The sequence below is a fragment of the Hippopotamus amphibius genome, chromosome 8 (genome assembly GCF_030028045.1).
Source record: "Hippopotamus amphibius kiboko isolate mHipAmp2 chromosome 8, mHipAmp2.hap2, whole genome shotgun sequence".
In the NCBI taxonomy this organism is placed as follows: domain Eukaryota; kingdom Metazoa; phylum Chordata; class Mammalia; order Artiodactyla; family Hippopotamidae; genus Hippopotamus; species Hippopotamus amphibius.
In genome coordinates, this window is record NC_080193.1 from 130,115,175 (window position 1) to 130,132,509 (window position 17,335).

The window sequence follows — 17,335 nt, forward strand, 5'->3', positions numbered from 1 at the left end:
TCTCCTTCTACTAACTTTGGGTTTTGTTTGCTCTTCTTTCTCTGCTTTCTTTAGGGGTAAGGTTAGATTGTTTATTTGGGATGTTTCTTGTTTCTTGAGGTAGGATTGTATTGCTATAAACTTCCCTCTTACAACTGCTTTTGCTGCATCCCATAGGTTTTGGATCTTGTGTTTTCATTGTCATTTGTCTCTAGGTACTTTCTGATTTCCTCTTTGATTTCTTCAGTGATCTCTTGGTTATTTAGTAGCGTATTGTTTAGCCTCCATGTGTTTGTGTTTCTTACAGTTTTTTTTCCCATAGTTGATTTCTAATCTCATAGCATTGTGGTTGGAAAAGATGCTTGGTACGATTTCCGTTTCCTTAAATTTACCAAGGCTTGATTTGTGACCCAAGATGTGATCTATCCTGGAGAACGTTCTGTGTGCACTTGAGAAGAAAGTGTAATCTGCTGTTTTTGGATGTGATGTCCTATAGATATCTATTAAATCTAGCTGGTTTATTATGTCATTTAAAGCTTGTGTTTCCGTATTAATTTTCTGTCTGGATGATCTGTCCATTGGTGTAAGTGGGTTGTTAAAGTCCCCCACTATGATTGTGTTGTTGTCAATTTCCTCTTTCATAGCTGTTAGCATTTGCCTTACATATTGAGGTGCTCCTATGTTGGGTGCATATATATTTATAATTGTTCTCTCCTCTTCTTGGATTGAGTCCTTGATCTTTATGTAGTGTCCTTTCTTGTCTCTTGGGACATTTTTTTATTTTAAAGTCTGTTTTATGTGATATGAGTATCGCTAGTCCAGCTTTCTTTTGATTTCCATTTGCATGGAATATCTTTTTCCATCCCCAAGGTAGATTTATTTTTTATTCTTTTTAAAATATACTTCTTATCCTTGGGCTTAAACAAATTCCTTCCTTCTTTCCTTCCTTCCTTCCTTCCTTCCTTCCTTCCTTCCTTCCTTCCTTCCTTCCTCTGCACTGGGTCTTAGTTACGGCATGTAGGATCTTTGTTGTGGCACACAGGCTTCTTAGTTGCGACATGCATTCAGGATCTAGTTCTGACCAGGGATCAAACCTCAGCTGCCTGCATTGGGAATCTTACCCACTGGACCACTAGGGAAGTCCCAAGGCAGATTTATTTTTATTGTAAGATAAACCAAGCGACTGCATGATTAGATATGGAAAGCTTGTTTAATAATCACTGACTTAAATTCCAAATGAAATTGGAACATTAGTTTAGTATAGCATTATCACCTCTTGATTCCTTTAGATTTGTCTTTGTTTTTTGAACTCACTTCCAACTCTAGAAAATGCTGTATAAATTCACACTAATATCTAGGAACATTTAAATGTCAGAGTAATCATCCAGGTTTTGGTATGATTACAAACTAGCATTTATAAAGCTAAATTGATTTAAAAGGATACCAATTTCTCCTTTCTTCATTTTCTCCTAACCACTGTTCCACTGTATGTCGGATTTCTTTGACTTTTTATAGTTGCTGTAGTCTTTCCATCTTTACTTTGAAGTCAAGTCATGTTTTTGTTGCCTTCCATTATAATCCTTCCCTATTGTGGTCAGTTACAGTGCAATAATTGAGAAAAATTGGAGGAAAGAATGACAGCATTAGTGAGAGCAGTAAGAACCTTGAAAATGTTGTGTATAAAATGCTCAATATGTACACGTTTTACACCTTACAAAAATACAATAGTGGCTTGGTTGATGTCCCTTAGATTTTCTAGGCAATTGATTGGTCAGGATCAGTGGTTTTTCAAACATTTTGGAAGCCGTTGAGCTCTTTCTTTCAAGTAAATCTGATTTAGAATCTCAATATTAAATAAGACATGCTGTGTTTCCAGGGTTAGGGTAGAAGGGGGATAGGGTATGTCTCTGGTGGCTAGAGCCTTAGCTCAGCCACCTGCTCTTCCCTTTCCTTTAGTAACTTTGGAGATGCAGCCTCCTCTCCCCTGAGGTGTCTAGAGTATAATTTGAAAGTCACAGATAGTATTCTGACCTTTTTCTCAGTGATGAGCCATTTTAGAGGTTAAATATTTGGTGAGTTTCTGCCTACTGTAAATCATCAAGCTTGTAAATCCCCGAATAAGTTCAAACACGAAGGATATCTTAGGAGAATTGGCAGCATTAGGCTTCATTAAGAGTTTTTGTTTTGTTTTGTTTTGTTTTGTTGCTCAGATTAAATTCAAAACCAAAAAAACTGTTTAAAGTACATTTGTCTTAGGGTTTGTGATGTAATACTTAGGGCCTAGACTATAAGTTCTGTGACTTATAGTTGAGATCAGAGTTGAATGGGACCTTAAAGAGGAAACACTGCTTATTTTGCAAACCTTACAAGTTACTGGTAAACTATTAGCACCGACGCTGCTAATTATTTGACAAGTGACACATGATTGATGTTTTGAAACATAAAAGTGCACGGATGTTTGGAGTAATAGAAGGATAGCTATTCAGATAAGAATAGATTACTGATAAAGACTATATATACACACTTCTAGATGCTGTACTAATATTTCTGGTATCTTTCTTATTTAATCCCCTCAATCCTTTTATTGCCTGTATTATCACATTTACAACTGTTGAGAAAATTGATTCTTATGTTAATTAACATGCTGAAAGTTATAGTAAATAGTGGACCCAGACTTGGATTTTTAGTCTGTGTTTTTTCAGAGAACCATGGTACTTTCTTCTGAGGAAATTTTGATCCATTGGAGCTGACAGAACAGCGCTAAAATAATTTGTGAGATGAGAATGAGGTCAAAGGTCAGCACCAGGTAGTTATACTAGGATGTGGGTGAAAAAAGATTAAAGTTCATGAGAAGGCAAAATGGTGTGTTTATAATGCCTGTGTTTACTTTATAGTTGAATTTAGGTATTATCTAGGTTTCCCTTTCTCATCTTTTGCTTTGTTCAACTTTCAAGTTTTTTATTAGCTATGTCCAACTTCGTACCCACATTAGTGTTAGATTACAGTCTTAAAATTAATTTTAGTCCTGTCATCCTTTTTTACTTCATTCTCCTTTTTCTTTTCATCCTCCATCCTCCATTCTTCTCTGGTTTAAAGGAAGGAAGCCTGTTGCCTTTTTTTCTTTACTGTAATCATTATGCATTTGGGGGGTTTGTTAATTTGTTCTAAACAGAATGATATTTCCCCCAAAAGACTGTCCCAGTTCCCCATTCCAGAAAATTTTAAATTTAGGGAAGTTTTGCTTTGGAGAAAAAGTTTTTACTAAGTTACCCTATATGTCTTAAAAAAATAACAATAAAAAAGACCTCAAATATCTTGAAATCTGTATCCAGTAAAGTATTTAATGAGCATTATCCCAAACAAGTTTGAGAATTCCTACATATACTGTATCTTTCCATCCCATCCCCCTTTTGGAGATAGCCAGTGAATGCTAGTATTTTAATGGTTCTTAGAAGCTTTGTGGTAAATAAATGTAACTTCATTCACCCACAGTTGAACCACCCTACTATCCTTCTATTTAAAATGTAGCCTCTCAATCTATCCCTGATCCAGTGTTCCTTGGAATGTACTTTAGAAAATGATATGGAACAATTTACATTATATATTCTTTAGTTTTCTAGATAGAAAATGTTGTTTCCAGTATAACTTTCAGAATTTTATTATTCCATTTGGTTTTCTGTTTTGCTTATTCAAAGAAGCTACTCAGGATTTAAGATGAAAATCAAATGGGATTGTGCCATGCTTAAAAATTAGTATAACATTAAATTGTTCTGAAAAACCAAATTTCCTTGACCTTAAATTATACTTTTTATGTAGGTTAAATTGGGAAGGATATGAATAAATTATTAGTTGGGAGTCCTCCTTTGTTTTAAGATAGATTATAGGGTTCTTTATAAAACTGTTAACTTAGAATTTTTAATTTGGGGATATTAAAAATTAAATATTTTATTTAATATTTATTCCAAGGAGAATAGAAGATTGATTATCATTTAAGTCTGAGTTTGGTAATTTTGACCATGAAATTAAACTAATGAACTATTTACCTTAAATTACTGATATGTCAGTCTATCTCCTGAATAGATTGCTAGTTAGAGTAGATTTCTATGAGATCTCTGGTTTATGATGTGAAAACATATAGGCAGTTTATTGGACATAATGAATTTTATTAATGAACTTCATGAAAATTTGAAGTATTTTTGTGTAGTTGATTCATTCAGTTACTTCTTGATGTAAGACATTTGATCATGACACAAAAGGGGGGAAAAGCATTTAGGCCTTGGAAATATACAGAATTGAATTTGATTTGAATCCTGGTTACCTTGAGTAAGTTATTTAATATTCATGTATTTATCAAGTAATAACTGTATGCTAGGATGGAGGTGGGAGGAGAAGGTAGGGAGAAGGTATAACTTCTGTCTTTAAAGAATTCAGAGATTAGTAACATTCACTTAAACCTCTTTGAATCTGTTATCTTCTTGGCAGAATGGCAGTGAGAGAGCTTAAAATTCCCCATATAATACTTTGAGGAACCATAAATGCTCAATATGAGTTAGGTTGTATATTGTCATTCATACTATTTAATCACAGAACTACTCACAAGAGACATCAAAATATGGATTAAATCCCTTCCTTGTTGGAGGGCTACGTTGCCTATAGAGATTTATTTTAAGTTGCCTTGGTGTTTTATTCATTCAGATAGTCTTTGTTCTGGCACCAGGCATACTTGCCAAGCTTCTAGAATTTGAGGGCCCTGTGCCATTGCCATGTGCACATTTGGTTTTAATTTTTCACTATGCACAACATTCTGTCAGACTCCACAAAAATTACTTCTTGTTTTAGCCTGATGAAAATACTTCCTATCAGTTAAAAGAACAAACCTGTAATTTAAGAACAAGCCATCGTGTAGGACAGGGCTCTGCAGACTCTTTTTGTAAAGGGCCAGATATTTTAGGCTTTATGGGCCATACAGTTTCTGTTAAAACTACTCAGCTCTGCTGCTATAGTGTGACAGGAACTATAGAGAGTACATAAATGAATGAGTGTGGCTGTGTTCCAATAAAATCAAATTTATGGACATTGAAATTTGAATTTCTTATAATTTTCATATCATGAAATATTCTTATTTTGATTTTTATGTTTTCCAGTCATTTAAAAATGTAAAAATTATGCTTATATTATGGGCCCTGCAAAAACAGGTGGCCAGCCACGTTTGGCCAGCTGGCTGTAGTTTGCATACACCTTATTTAGGGTATAATCTATGACTTTGCTTCAATTGTTGGATAATAGTTTTTAGGCGTTTAGGTGAATCATCCTTTTTAGTAGGGATTGTATATATGAAGGTTTGTGTTCTGCTCTTTTTTTCTCGTGCAAGTTTATTTTACTTTTATAGAATATATGTGACTAGTAGAAAACTAATGGGAAAAACATATGGTGTTTTGTTGTTGTTATTTTGTGGGGTTTTTTTTGCCCTATCCAGTTAAAAATTTGAAAGATGTCTTTTAAAGGCTGATTACTCTCAGATTTCTCATCCACTTCAAGTCAAATTCTGTAAATGTAAATTTCGAGTAATGTGTACAAAGTCTTCCACACTTCAAATTTTAAAAATTTACACAGTAGGAAATTTTACCTTTTAAATAAATTATATGTAATTACATGTTTACATTGCATGAACACTATTGAGCAAAATTTCTTACTTCGAAAATAAAAATGACATTTATCGTGATTGTAAAATTTTGTCTGTTAAAACTATAATTTAAAGTTTTGTTAACTTGCTTTCTGTAGACACCAGAGAAGAAACAATCGGAATCATCCAGAGGAAGAAAGAGAAAAGCAGAAAACCAGAATGAAAGTAGTCAGGGTAAGCGAAGCAAAATCTTCCTTCAGAGCAAAAAAGGCATTTATAATTAATTATTCTGGTTTTTAATCAATTAATAATTTTTTTAAAGAGTAGTTTTGTGTTTTTGTGATTTCTATAGATACCATGTAATTTCTGCATTAATAGTTTAGGAATGTACTTTGGATAAGAAATAATAATAATATGAAATTGGAATCTTTTATGCCACAGGTAGTTTGTTTATGGTTACTATTTTTAGGCTTTTAAATATTTCCCTTATTGTTTTAATTTGAGAATTAGAAATAGAGTCATGTCCAAACCTGACAAGCATTACCTTTATCACCTTTCTATTTTCTCGCTTTATATGAATTATGATATTGAAATGGCTTCTTGTTTTTGAATAAGAACTTTATATCTCACTTTAAAACAGGTACCCAAACCTACTCATCCCTTTTATTAAAAAAAAAAAGACTGTATAAAAATGATTGAAGTACTTCATTAAAGCAGCTTTTTCTTTCCATACCTGTTCTTCATCCTTTCTAGCATACCTACATTTTGTATTATTAACTATAAGAAAATTACTTTCATTAGACTACAAAACTTCTTATAATGGACAAGATAATATTGTCATTTTAATTTGGCTTCTCAAAATTAAATATAATAAATTCGGCTCTTAAATCATATGTAATGATTTTATACATGTATTACAAAGAGTTTAGAGCCATTTTTTAGCCACAAAGTCTGGAACCACGAACCCATGGTTTACTAGTATTTACATGTGGTACTGGCATCAATAAATATATCCGCAGCAGCTATCTTTGTGGAAGGAGGGAGTTGAGTCACTCTAGCACCTTTTTGTAAGTTTGTGGTACTTTGTATTTCAGTCTCCTTTGAGGTCCTTTTTGGTCTTAGTGTAGTTTCCGCAAGTTGTGGTTAGTGTACTTGGATTTATTTAGTTTATATTAGTTGTGATAGTTTCAACTTCAGATTTTAAAACTCACTTAAAAGCGGGTCCCAAAATAGCCTGGGAGTTCTGGGTTGGTTGAACCAACCTATGTCTTTAAGAAGCCACGTCTTTCTGTTTGTGGTCTGCCATCCACAGAACTGTCTTCTTTTCTCATATGATTTTAGGACTGTGGCCAGTTTTTATTGCATTTCCTCATTTCATCTTCCACACTTGTATTTGTTTTAGAGAGAGGTTGGTTTTCTGTGTGTTCTTCTTTTTTTTTCCCCTCTTTATTTTACAGAGGCTTCTTTAAGTCCATAGCAAACCTCTCCTGTCATCTTCTTGGCCAGAATTGAGTCATGTGTCCATTCCAAAACTAGTTATGTCCAAGAGAGGTGTTATTGCCCTTAAAATCAGGCCCATCTCTGAAACTGAGAATGGGGTAAAGTTCCCCTTAGAAATATAGGCTTTGTGGAGAAGAAAAGATACCTGAACAAAATTGAATTTCTGATCAGAAGAGGGAAGGGGAACTTCCCTTCCCTCTTCTGATCAGAAGAATGGGGGCCAGATAGGAGTCAACCTCCCCTGAAGTTACATGTGCTATGTAGGGGAGGGAATGTTAACAGAATAAAATTTGGATTCAGTTAGGGAAAAAGAATTGGGGAAATAGTTTCTGGGTAAGCAACCAAAAAAATGTCTCTGTCTTCATTAAAAGGTAGCACCTCTTCAGAATCTGCAGGAAAGTTGTTATAGGCAGAAGGGAAATTCCTTTGATATAAAACCTTTATAGTCCTCTCTGACCTGTGAATAAATCTGTACAAAACTATTGTTTGAAATTTCTAGATAGTATTAGTCCTGATTACTTCTTAGTTTTTAAAAAAATTCTCCTTACCTTATTCCAAGAAGGAATTTGAGGTTGTTGAACTTTTAAATGTATTGTTTATTCATCTCAGTAATGCCTGGCATATAGTAACCACTCAAGAAATATTTGTTGAATAAAGTAAGTGAATGAATGCTTGTAAGTCAGTATTGAGTTGGTAAATGTATATGTTTATATTATCCAAAGCTTTTGACTGCATGCTATCATTAGTTTTTCTTTTGTAGCTTGAAGAAATTATTCAGTATTATTCCAATGAAGGATGGATACCTCCCATCCAAAATGCCATATTTCTTAGCAACTTCTTAGTTCATTATTTATAAAACTGATGAAAAGTTCACTTTATATATTTCTTTGTTATTGGTCGTTTTTTTTTGAAAAGTCCATTTTAGAGCATAACTTTTAATTAAAGAACTGTGATCTGTAACTATTTAAAATCTAGTTTTTTAAAAAATCCTATTAATTTGGAAATACTTTTTAGGAAATCAAAACATTTTAGAAAATAGCATTCATTTAAAGTGTGTTATTGTCAGTTTGTGTTAACCAGACTTTTTTATTATTATTTATAGGTATGAGTTGGTTTGCCAGTTATACAGCTGTCACTTTTTTTTTTTTATTAACTGATACGCTTTTATGAAATCAGTAGCCCTTAGCAATATGAATAACATAGTGTTAAAAGCAGGAGATCTTTTAATATGATTTATTTATTTGATTCTCCCATAATAGGGATTTTTTAAAATTGATATGCATCTATTGAAATATCCTTTGATTTTTGGAATTCTGAAGCTGGCATCTGACCCTCTGAGGACTCTTAATATTCTTTTGATGCCCATCACTACCCAACTAAAATATATTCTTTTTAGTAAATAGATTGTTTTAGTGTGTATTAGGGAAATTAAGTTTGGCACATTCTCTTTCTGATATAGTATGTGATAGTCATGACTGACTTTAAATCCATAAAAATTTTTACTTTTATATTTTAGGAAAAAGTATTGGGGGACGTGGCCACAAAATTAGCGACTATTTTGAAGTAAGTTCATTGAGAAATATCTTCCTTCAGTTCTTAATATAATTTTGCTACAGGCTGAAATAATTTGTTTGAAGCACAAAGTCAACTTTTGATTTTCTACTTGATTAGAGCAGAACTTCAGTACTGTATGTTGTCCTGTCTTCCTAGGAACATTAAAATTTACTTTTACTTTGGTATGGCGCATCATAATTTTCGAAGTACTTTCTCTTGTATTTGCTTATGTCAGCCCAGGAGATAGTCAAAGCAGGTATTAGTATTCCTATTTTACAGATGAGGAAACTGAGAACCAGAGATATAAAGTAGCCTACCTAAAGGCAAATTCTAAATGGAAGAGCAAAGAGTAGCTTTAAGCTTTGCAACCTCTAGATTTCTGTCTACTATCAGTCCAGGCTTTATTGTATCACAGCAACAGTTGAGCCCTGTAAATGGAGATTAAATAATGACAGAGATGTGAACCTAAGAGTCCCTGAAAATAATAAACAGTGGTAAATTTAAATTCTTACCCAATCAGGAATGTTTCCTTGCTTCTACACAGAAATACTTTTGCCTACCAGTTTTCATTATAAAATATTAGTGTGATTATTAAAACAATAGACATGATCTAGTCAGTTGAAAAATATTTACATTTACTTGAGAGAGAGCAGAATTTGCTGATTAGGAGAAGGGCTGTGTTTAAAATATATATTTTTATCCTCCATTGTTTTTCTTTCTTGAGCTTGAGTCTCAGCTAAAACTGTTGCAAACCGTAAGATGCACCTAGTGCTCTTTAGGTGATGTCAGCCCCTTATTATTAATATCATTAAAAATTTTTGCCAAAGGTAGGATCAATTCAAATAAACAAATCTCAAGTGTCTTGGATGCCTACTGTGTGCTGAGCGTTATGCTAAGCACTGTAGATAAAACATTTAGACAAAGTTCCTAAGTTGCAGGAAGCTGTGTAATGAACACACTAGGAAGTCCCCATCTCTGCTATTCATACCTCATACCCTGAGATGAAGCCATTAGCAGCAAATTGTTTTCTCCTTCCATTCTTGGTTCAGAAACATGAGACTTGAGAAAGCTGTGGAACAGATTAGGTGGCTTCTCTTCATGTGCAATTGTCATGCACTGTAATGCATGTTATGCACGTAAGAAAGGATTGATTTTTATTAGACTTTGTGCTGTTAAAAAGAAGGGAGTTGGTCTGTGTAGTTCTTTTATAGTGCTGTGAACACTTGGATACTTCATAGATCTTGGGAATGACAGTTGTGTTTTAAGATCGTTGATTATGTTCACTAGCATCTACATGTAAACATGTTTTAAGTTTCTTAGGATTAAGGATCATACTGGTTTAACAAACATAAGGAAACGGTGCTAAAATATGAAGGAAAAATAAGACATGTCCTTTGCTTTGGGGGAGTTTGTCTTTGAGTCTACCACAAAAATAATAAGATATATTTAAATTAATTTATAATGCCATGTCTAAAATAACATCTGTCTAAACCTGTGTTAATTAATAGTGATGTTTCCTTTTTCCCTCAGTACCAAGGTGGAAATGGCTCAAGTCCAGTAAGAGGCATACCTCCTGCAATCCGTTCTCCTCAGAATTCACATTCACATTCCACTCCTTCCTCATCTGTAAGTTTTTACATGTGTAGCTTTATGTCTCAGAGGTTATGTGTACTAAATGAATAACTTTTATAATTTGTCTTTATTGAGACCTTTTATATATATTAGCGTTTATCTTTAAAAAGGTCATTCTGTGAGGTGAGTTGAATTCTTTTTAATGATTTGATACTATTAGAACTTTATTTCTGAAAGTGAGATTTTTAAGTTAAAGATTTCCTGAATTAATTATATCCAAGAAGTAATGTTTCTATAAAAGAATGATGGGACTGGGAATTCCGTGGCAGTCCAGTGGTTAGGATTTGCACTTTTACTGCCAGGGCCCGGGTTCCATCCTGGTCAGGGATCTTAACAATTAATTTCTTAACCACTAAAATGATAGCATAATTCCTTTCTGGGAATCCTTAAGCAACGAGTAGGCAACCATCAGTCTCGGGTAATGTAGTTTGGCATGGAAGAAGGATCTTGGACCTAGAAATTCTCTTATGACTTTTTGGTTTGTTTCTAACATTTTTACTATCTAGTCCTTTTCTCTGCATTGTTCTACATATTGGATTTTATTTTACTTTTTTTACTTTCATTATGTGAAAGTTCATTATCTAACCAGAAAAACGACATTGGCTTTCAGTAATTTAAAGATGAATTAAAAATGTTTAAAAGTCAGAGTATCTCTTACTAATTCAAGTATTCTCTTTTTGCTTCCACTGTCCCTTTCTAGTTCTGTCTGTAGACATATACTCTTTAAGGTCTTATTCATTTTGTACCTTGGGGCACATCATATTGCCATATACTAAGTAAAGCATAAGACTCAACAACTTTGAGTTGTAGTGATAGCGTAGGTACATGATGTAATCTACTGCTTTCAGTTAATGTATTTTAAAACTAGTGACTAGATAAACCATGAAACTTACCAGTAAATTGATATTATACTACATATAAGCATGTATTATTACCCCTAGTATTAAAAGAGTTCTATATTAAGGTCTAATTAAGGTCTTTTATTAAGTTTTACTTTTTGAACCATCATAATCTGTTTTTAATATTTTTGTTTTAAAATAATATATCTGGCCTTGTTTTCGTTAACAGATTGAAAGCATTACATTTTCTTTTATGGCACCAGATTGTAAGCTCCTTGTCTCTTTTATTGGGTTTTATAAGAAGGCTTATTGAAAAAATGGTGATTAAAAATTTTTTAAATTATGTTTTAATTGAGTTGTTATCCTGATAAAACTTTAGGAAATGTTTAGTTGTTGCTAAGTAAAAGCCTATTTTTTTTTTCTTGCTAATGTAAAATTGTTAATATTTTATTAAGGTTCGACCGAATAGCCCTTCTCCTACTGCATTAGCTTTTGGGGACCACGCTATTGTACAACCAAAGCAGTTATCCTTTAAAATTACTCAGGTAAATAGTAATTAAAATTTCTTTGTATGCCTTCTGAGAAACCAGTGACCAACCCTAGAATTAGGATGTCTTCTCTTTGTTTTAAACATAGTCATAAGGTAAATTTCTGTATCAAGAAAGCTAATTACTAAACAAAAAAACCCAATTTGTAGGGGGTGAGAAATTGAAACACCCAGTTTACTGTCAGCTTGTCCTTTGTTACACACACTGGATAAATATATATTTAAAGCAAATTAAATAAACAGAACAACCATAACATGTCAATTCTGTTTACTGATTCTTTTTGAACTTAACATCCAAGTACATGTAATCGATATCTTCATGAAGGTGTTATGTTTACGTGGACATTAAAGCAGTTTGTTCTATGTGTCTGTTTTTGTATATTCATATATGCTACACACTTTAAAATCATTTGAAAATTCATCAGATATCTTTTATAATTATTTAGTTTTATGAATTTTGAGTACTAAGTTTTTCATTTTAACTTCATACATGTGACAGTGTTTAGATGACTATCTGAGACCAAGGATTGAAAAAGTAGCTCTTATTGCTTGCCACCTTAGTTGTGTAGTTTACTGCCATTATACTTTTTTCTCTCAGGTCATGTCCAAACTGTTGTACGTGCATCAAAACTTCTTTCTTTGGGTGATCTTTAGGCCAGTATTTACAAGTGCATTGCTTTCAGTCAGCAAACCGCTTGTGAAGATTTTTGCCATGTTCAAAATCAGTTAGAGTTCATAGCACAAAGCAGTGGTTATATTGAATTTTAATGAAAAACGTATCAATATTCCAAAAATTTAAATAACCTTAAAAAATTTTTCTTTTTAAGGTTATAGCACTTATATTTCTGAAGATATTAAAACTACTAAGACTTTTCGGGATACCCTTTACATATACACACAAACTCCAATACTTTCTTTGCTTTTTAGAATCAGTGAAATCTGATTTTATGTTTGCATGCAATGATATGTATAATGGAGTAATAAAGTAGCTTTCTTTCATTTAGACTGATCTTACAATGCTGAAATTAGCAGCATTAGAAAGTAATAAAAACCAGGACCTGGAAAAGAAGGAAGGTCGTATAGATGACTTGCTCAGGGTAAGTAAGAAGTCATGGAGGGGGGAGAATTACTGGAAAAAGAATAAGCCTTTTCTTTTAGTGTAAGTACATATTTGAAAATATCAACTATTTAAAGAAAAAGCTATCTTATTAGCTCTTTAAATGTGAATTGAGAAACAGTTGGAGGCATAGAAGTTTATAAAATGTTATTTTTACTTGATCAACTATCCTAAGACAGATATCTGTTTCATGGTAGTTTTAAAGTTAATTGATTTTGTTATAAACATGACTGCCATTTGACACTATACTAGATGAAGTAACTACTGCAATTTTGTGAGCTTTTTGAGGGAAACTTTATAAAAAGACACAGCAAAAAAGTATGCCTAGTATGTTAGTAAGGGGTGAAGCAGTGGTTCTCACCCTTTGCTGCTTATTAGAATCACTGGATGGAAAGTGTGGGAGGTACTTTATAAAAGTACTGATGCTTAGACTCCACCCTGCGGAATTCTGATTAAATTGATGTGATGTAGGGCTTGGGCATTGGTAGTTTTAAAAGCTCCTCCAAATGATTCTGATTTAGCCAACACTGAGAACCATTGGTATAGAAACTCAATGAAACCACCATCTGTGATTGTATAATTATCAATACCTTTGAAACATCCAGTGTGCCTTTTGTGGTCGCATCCCATTCACTCTTTCACATCCATTTACCATTAACCACTGTTCTGAATTTTGTATATATTTATTTCATATGCCTTTGTGCTTCTTTATAGTTATATTACATATATCTTATACATTCTCTTTTTTTAACTTATTTTTTATTTATTAGCTGCATTGGGTCTTCATTGCTTTGTGCGGGCTTTCAGTAGTTGTGGAGAGTGGGGGCTATTCTTCGTTGCAGTGCACGGGCATCTTATTGTGGTGGCTTCTCTTGTTGTGGACATGGGCTCTAGGCATGCAGGTTTCAGTAGTTGCAGTGCCTGGGCTCTGTAGTTGTGGCTTGCAGGCTTTAGAGCGCAGGCTCAGTAGTTGTGGCGCATGGGCTTTTAGTTGTTCTGTGGCATGTGGGATCCTCCCAGACCAACGCTTGAACCCGTGTCCCCTCCATTGGCAGGTGAATTCTTAACCACTGTGCCACCAAGGAAGCCCTCTTATACATCCTTAACAGCATATTTCACTTTAGTTTTTGAACTTTATATAAATTACAAAATTACACTGTATGTAATTTTTTTGCCCTGCTTGTTTTCACTTAACATTATATGTGGGATTATCATGTAATAGTTTGTTCATTTCACTGCTGTATAGTGAGGCATTATATGAATATACTATAATTTATCTTTTCTGCTCTTGGTGGACATTTTATTTCTACTTTTTTCTAGTATGATCAGTTCTGCTAAGAACGTTCTTGTATTTGTCTTCTGTGGCACATGTGGAAGGATTTCTCTATGGTATATGCCTAGGAGGGACATGGCCAGAGTATAGGGCATGCATCCCTTACACTCTATGATAGCAAATTTTTTCCCAAAGTGGTTGGATCAGCTTACATTCCAGCAACAGTGAGCAAGAAATGATGCTACTGCTCACTATCCTTGCCAAGCGTTATTATAATGACATTTGATTTGGGGATTCAATTTAATGGGTGTAACAAGGTATTTGTTATTATGCATTCACTTTATTTTTTGAGCATCTTTTAAAATATCTATTAACCATTTGTATTTCTTTTGTGAAGTAAATGATCATTTTTTTGCTCATTTTTCTTAATGCGTTGCTGTCTCTTTTTAAATTGATACCAATTTTTTTTGGCCATATGTGTTGATTTTTCTCTCAGTGTGTGAATTGTCTTTTATTTCTTTGTACTGTCTTTTGATGATTAGATCATTTAAAATTTATATGATTAAATGTATCTCTTTGTTTATAGTTTGTACCAAATTATTATCAAAGGTTTACAAAAATAATTTGTTGTTTTTATCCCTAAGATTATAAAGATGTTCTTCTTTGTTTTCTTTTAAAAGTTTTATAGTCTCCTTTTTCAATACAAGTTGTAAATCTCACTGGAATTCATTTTTGGGTATGGTGTGAAGTAAGGTTTTGTTTTAATTTCTTTCTATATAGAGAACCAGTTGTCCAGACCATGTATTTAAAAGTCCACTCTTTACTGCCAGCCCCAGCATACAATCTCGTTTTCATGTACAAGTGGATCTATTTCTGTGTCTATGTTAAGTTCCATGTTCTATTTGTGTGTTCATGTACTGGTACTACAGCATCTTTTTATTATTTAACAGTTGTCTTTGGTTGTTAGAAACAGAGAACGTAAACAACAGTACTTTAAATGAGATACAGTATTATTTTTTGAGAGAAGAACAGAAGGGGGGGCTCCAAGTGAGAGCATGAGAGTGCAATGCCTCCTGCCCACTGAGTCACCTGCCCAAAACTAAATCCAGTTGAGAGTGCAGGTGGACCCTTCCATAGCAGGCCCAGGAGGAAATGGCACTGGGATAACAACACAGTGCCCCTCACTAACACATTGGAAACAGGCTTTCCTTTTCTCTGCATGCTGCTCACCTCTGTGAGGAGAAGGGTGGAGGCACAGTCTTTCCCTGGCCCCCAGGCTAGTGAGGGAGGCTGGGCAGGGCACTGCAATTGCAGCTGCTACTGCCACACTGACCATTCATCCCAGATGTGACTGAGGAGGGCCTGGAGCCTGTTCATCTGTCCAGACAGCGATGTCTGCACATGTGTGGTTGGGCTATTATCCCCCTGCACAAAGCCTAAGGGGCCACAGGCCTTTGAATGGAAGGTAGTAGGTGTTGTGGAAATGCCATTTCACTGGCCCTGCGTTATTTCTGGCCAGGCAGAACCTTGCTATCAAGCAGAGACAAATGAGCTACTCAGGCCATAGGCGTCAGGACAGGTTTCCATAAACAACAGTACTTTAAATGAGATACAATATTATTTTTTGAGAAAAGAACAGAAGGGAGCAGCCCAGGTGTAATGGCTCCACAGTGTCATATGGGATCTTGGCTCCTTCAGTTTTTCAGCTCTTTTACCCTTAGTTCATGGCCTTCATCTTGAAGATCATATCAGGATACAAAATATTTATTAGAGTCACAGTTATGATATCTGTGTTCTTAAGCAGAAAACAAGAAGGGGAAGGAAAATGCAACAATTCTCTGTACAGCCTTCCATTGAACAACTTCTGCTTACATTTCACTGACCATCATTAGCTGCAAGGGAAGCTAGACACATGTCAATCCAGAATAAAATGTTGGTTTTCCTTTACTAAGTAAGAAGGAGAAAATAGACTTGGGTGATTATAATTACTGTAGGTTTATATTAAATCTTGATATATGGTTGAACAAATATCATCTCTTTTTTGGCTATTTTTGGCCCTTTGCAGTCTTAGAGAGGTGTTAGAATTAGTTTTTCAGTTTTCACACATATACACAGTTAGTTGGGGTTCTGTTTGAATTGCACCTAATGGTAAGTGTCTGATGCTAAATTCCATTTATATTCCTCTGAAAGTATCTTTGTTTTACCCTTTTCCTTGGAAAACAGTTTTATTAGATACATACTTTTAGGTTGGCAGCTGTATTTTCTCCCAGTATTTCTGATTTATTATGCCGTTATCTTTTGGCATCCACCACGATTGGCCTAGACCTGTGGTTTTCAAAAAATGATCCCCAGAGCAGAAGTGTCAACATTACTAGGGAACTTAGAAATAAGCTTTCAGACCCTACTCTAGAGCTACTAACTCGGAAACTGGGAATGGGTTCCAGTAATCTGTGTTCCGGCAAGCTCTTCAGGTTATTCCCCTGGTGACTGTACTAGACTAATCAGACTCATCTGAGTTTAGAGAGCAGCCCCTTCCCTGAGTGTATGGCTGCCTACGAAGTTAACGAAATTTGTATTCATGTGGCCAAGAAAGATGGTGAGAATAATTAGCTATTGGATAGGCATCTGCAGTGTCATCCACAAATTTAACGGAGAAGAGTTTTATTAGTTACAAAAGATGGAAGTGAACTCACATTTATTTTTAAGTGTGACACTTTGTATTAGTATATTTCAGTTATTTTTAATTAAATGAGGTAGAATGGCTGTTGCTCTGTTTTAGAGAAGAAACTAAGCTAAGGTTCAGATAACTTGTTTGACTTAGCCCAGATTATATACCTTAGAGTGTGGATTTGAACCCATGGAGTATGGATACAAATCCATGTACTTTCACTACACAATTAAGCAGCATATAATAGTTTTATTCCCATGGTAAGTAGATGTTTTAACAAATTTTTTAGTATCACATTCAAATACTTAATCTTATTAATCCTTCTCTTTTTGAAATTTGTTCAAAATGTATAAATATTTTTAAATGTCTCACATACACAAATTCTAGACCTTTTTCATTGTCTACTTATGTTGTAGGCTAACTGTGATCTCAGACGGCAGATAGATGAACAACAAAAATTACTTGAAAAATACAAAGAACGATTAAATAAGTGCATATCAATGAGCAAGAAACTGCTCATTGAAAAGGTAAGTTAAAAGTTCAGTGGATTTTCCCTCTCCTTTCACTAGCCCCTTTTACCTTGTATGCTTTTAAAATTTAAAT

The 17,335-nt window shown here is 34.1% G+C and overlaps 1 protein-coding gene across 2 annotated transcripts in view; it reads left to right on the top strand.

Moving 5' to 3' along the window:
• TLK1 (tousled like kinase 1) overlaps positions 1–17,335 on the top strand; it is a 147,847-nt gene that overhangs the window by 76,165 nt on the left and 54,347 nt on the right. For both annotated transcript variants that reach the window (XM_057747123.1, XM_057747124.1), the window contains 6 exons: positions 5,761–5,836; positions 8,619–8,665; positions 10,187–10,282; positions 11,583–11,672; positions 12,679–12,771; positions 17,149–17,259. In XM_057747123.1, the coding sequence (XP_057603106.1) occupies positions 5,761–5,836; positions 8,619–8,665; positions 10,187–10,282; positions 11,583–11,672; positions 12,679–12,771; positions 17,149–17,259 (513 nt within the window). The remainder of the gene's footprint in view (positions 1–5,760; positions 5,837–8,618; positions 8,666–10,186; positions 10,283–11,582; positions 11,673–12,678; positions 12,772–17,148; positions 17,260–17,335) is intronic.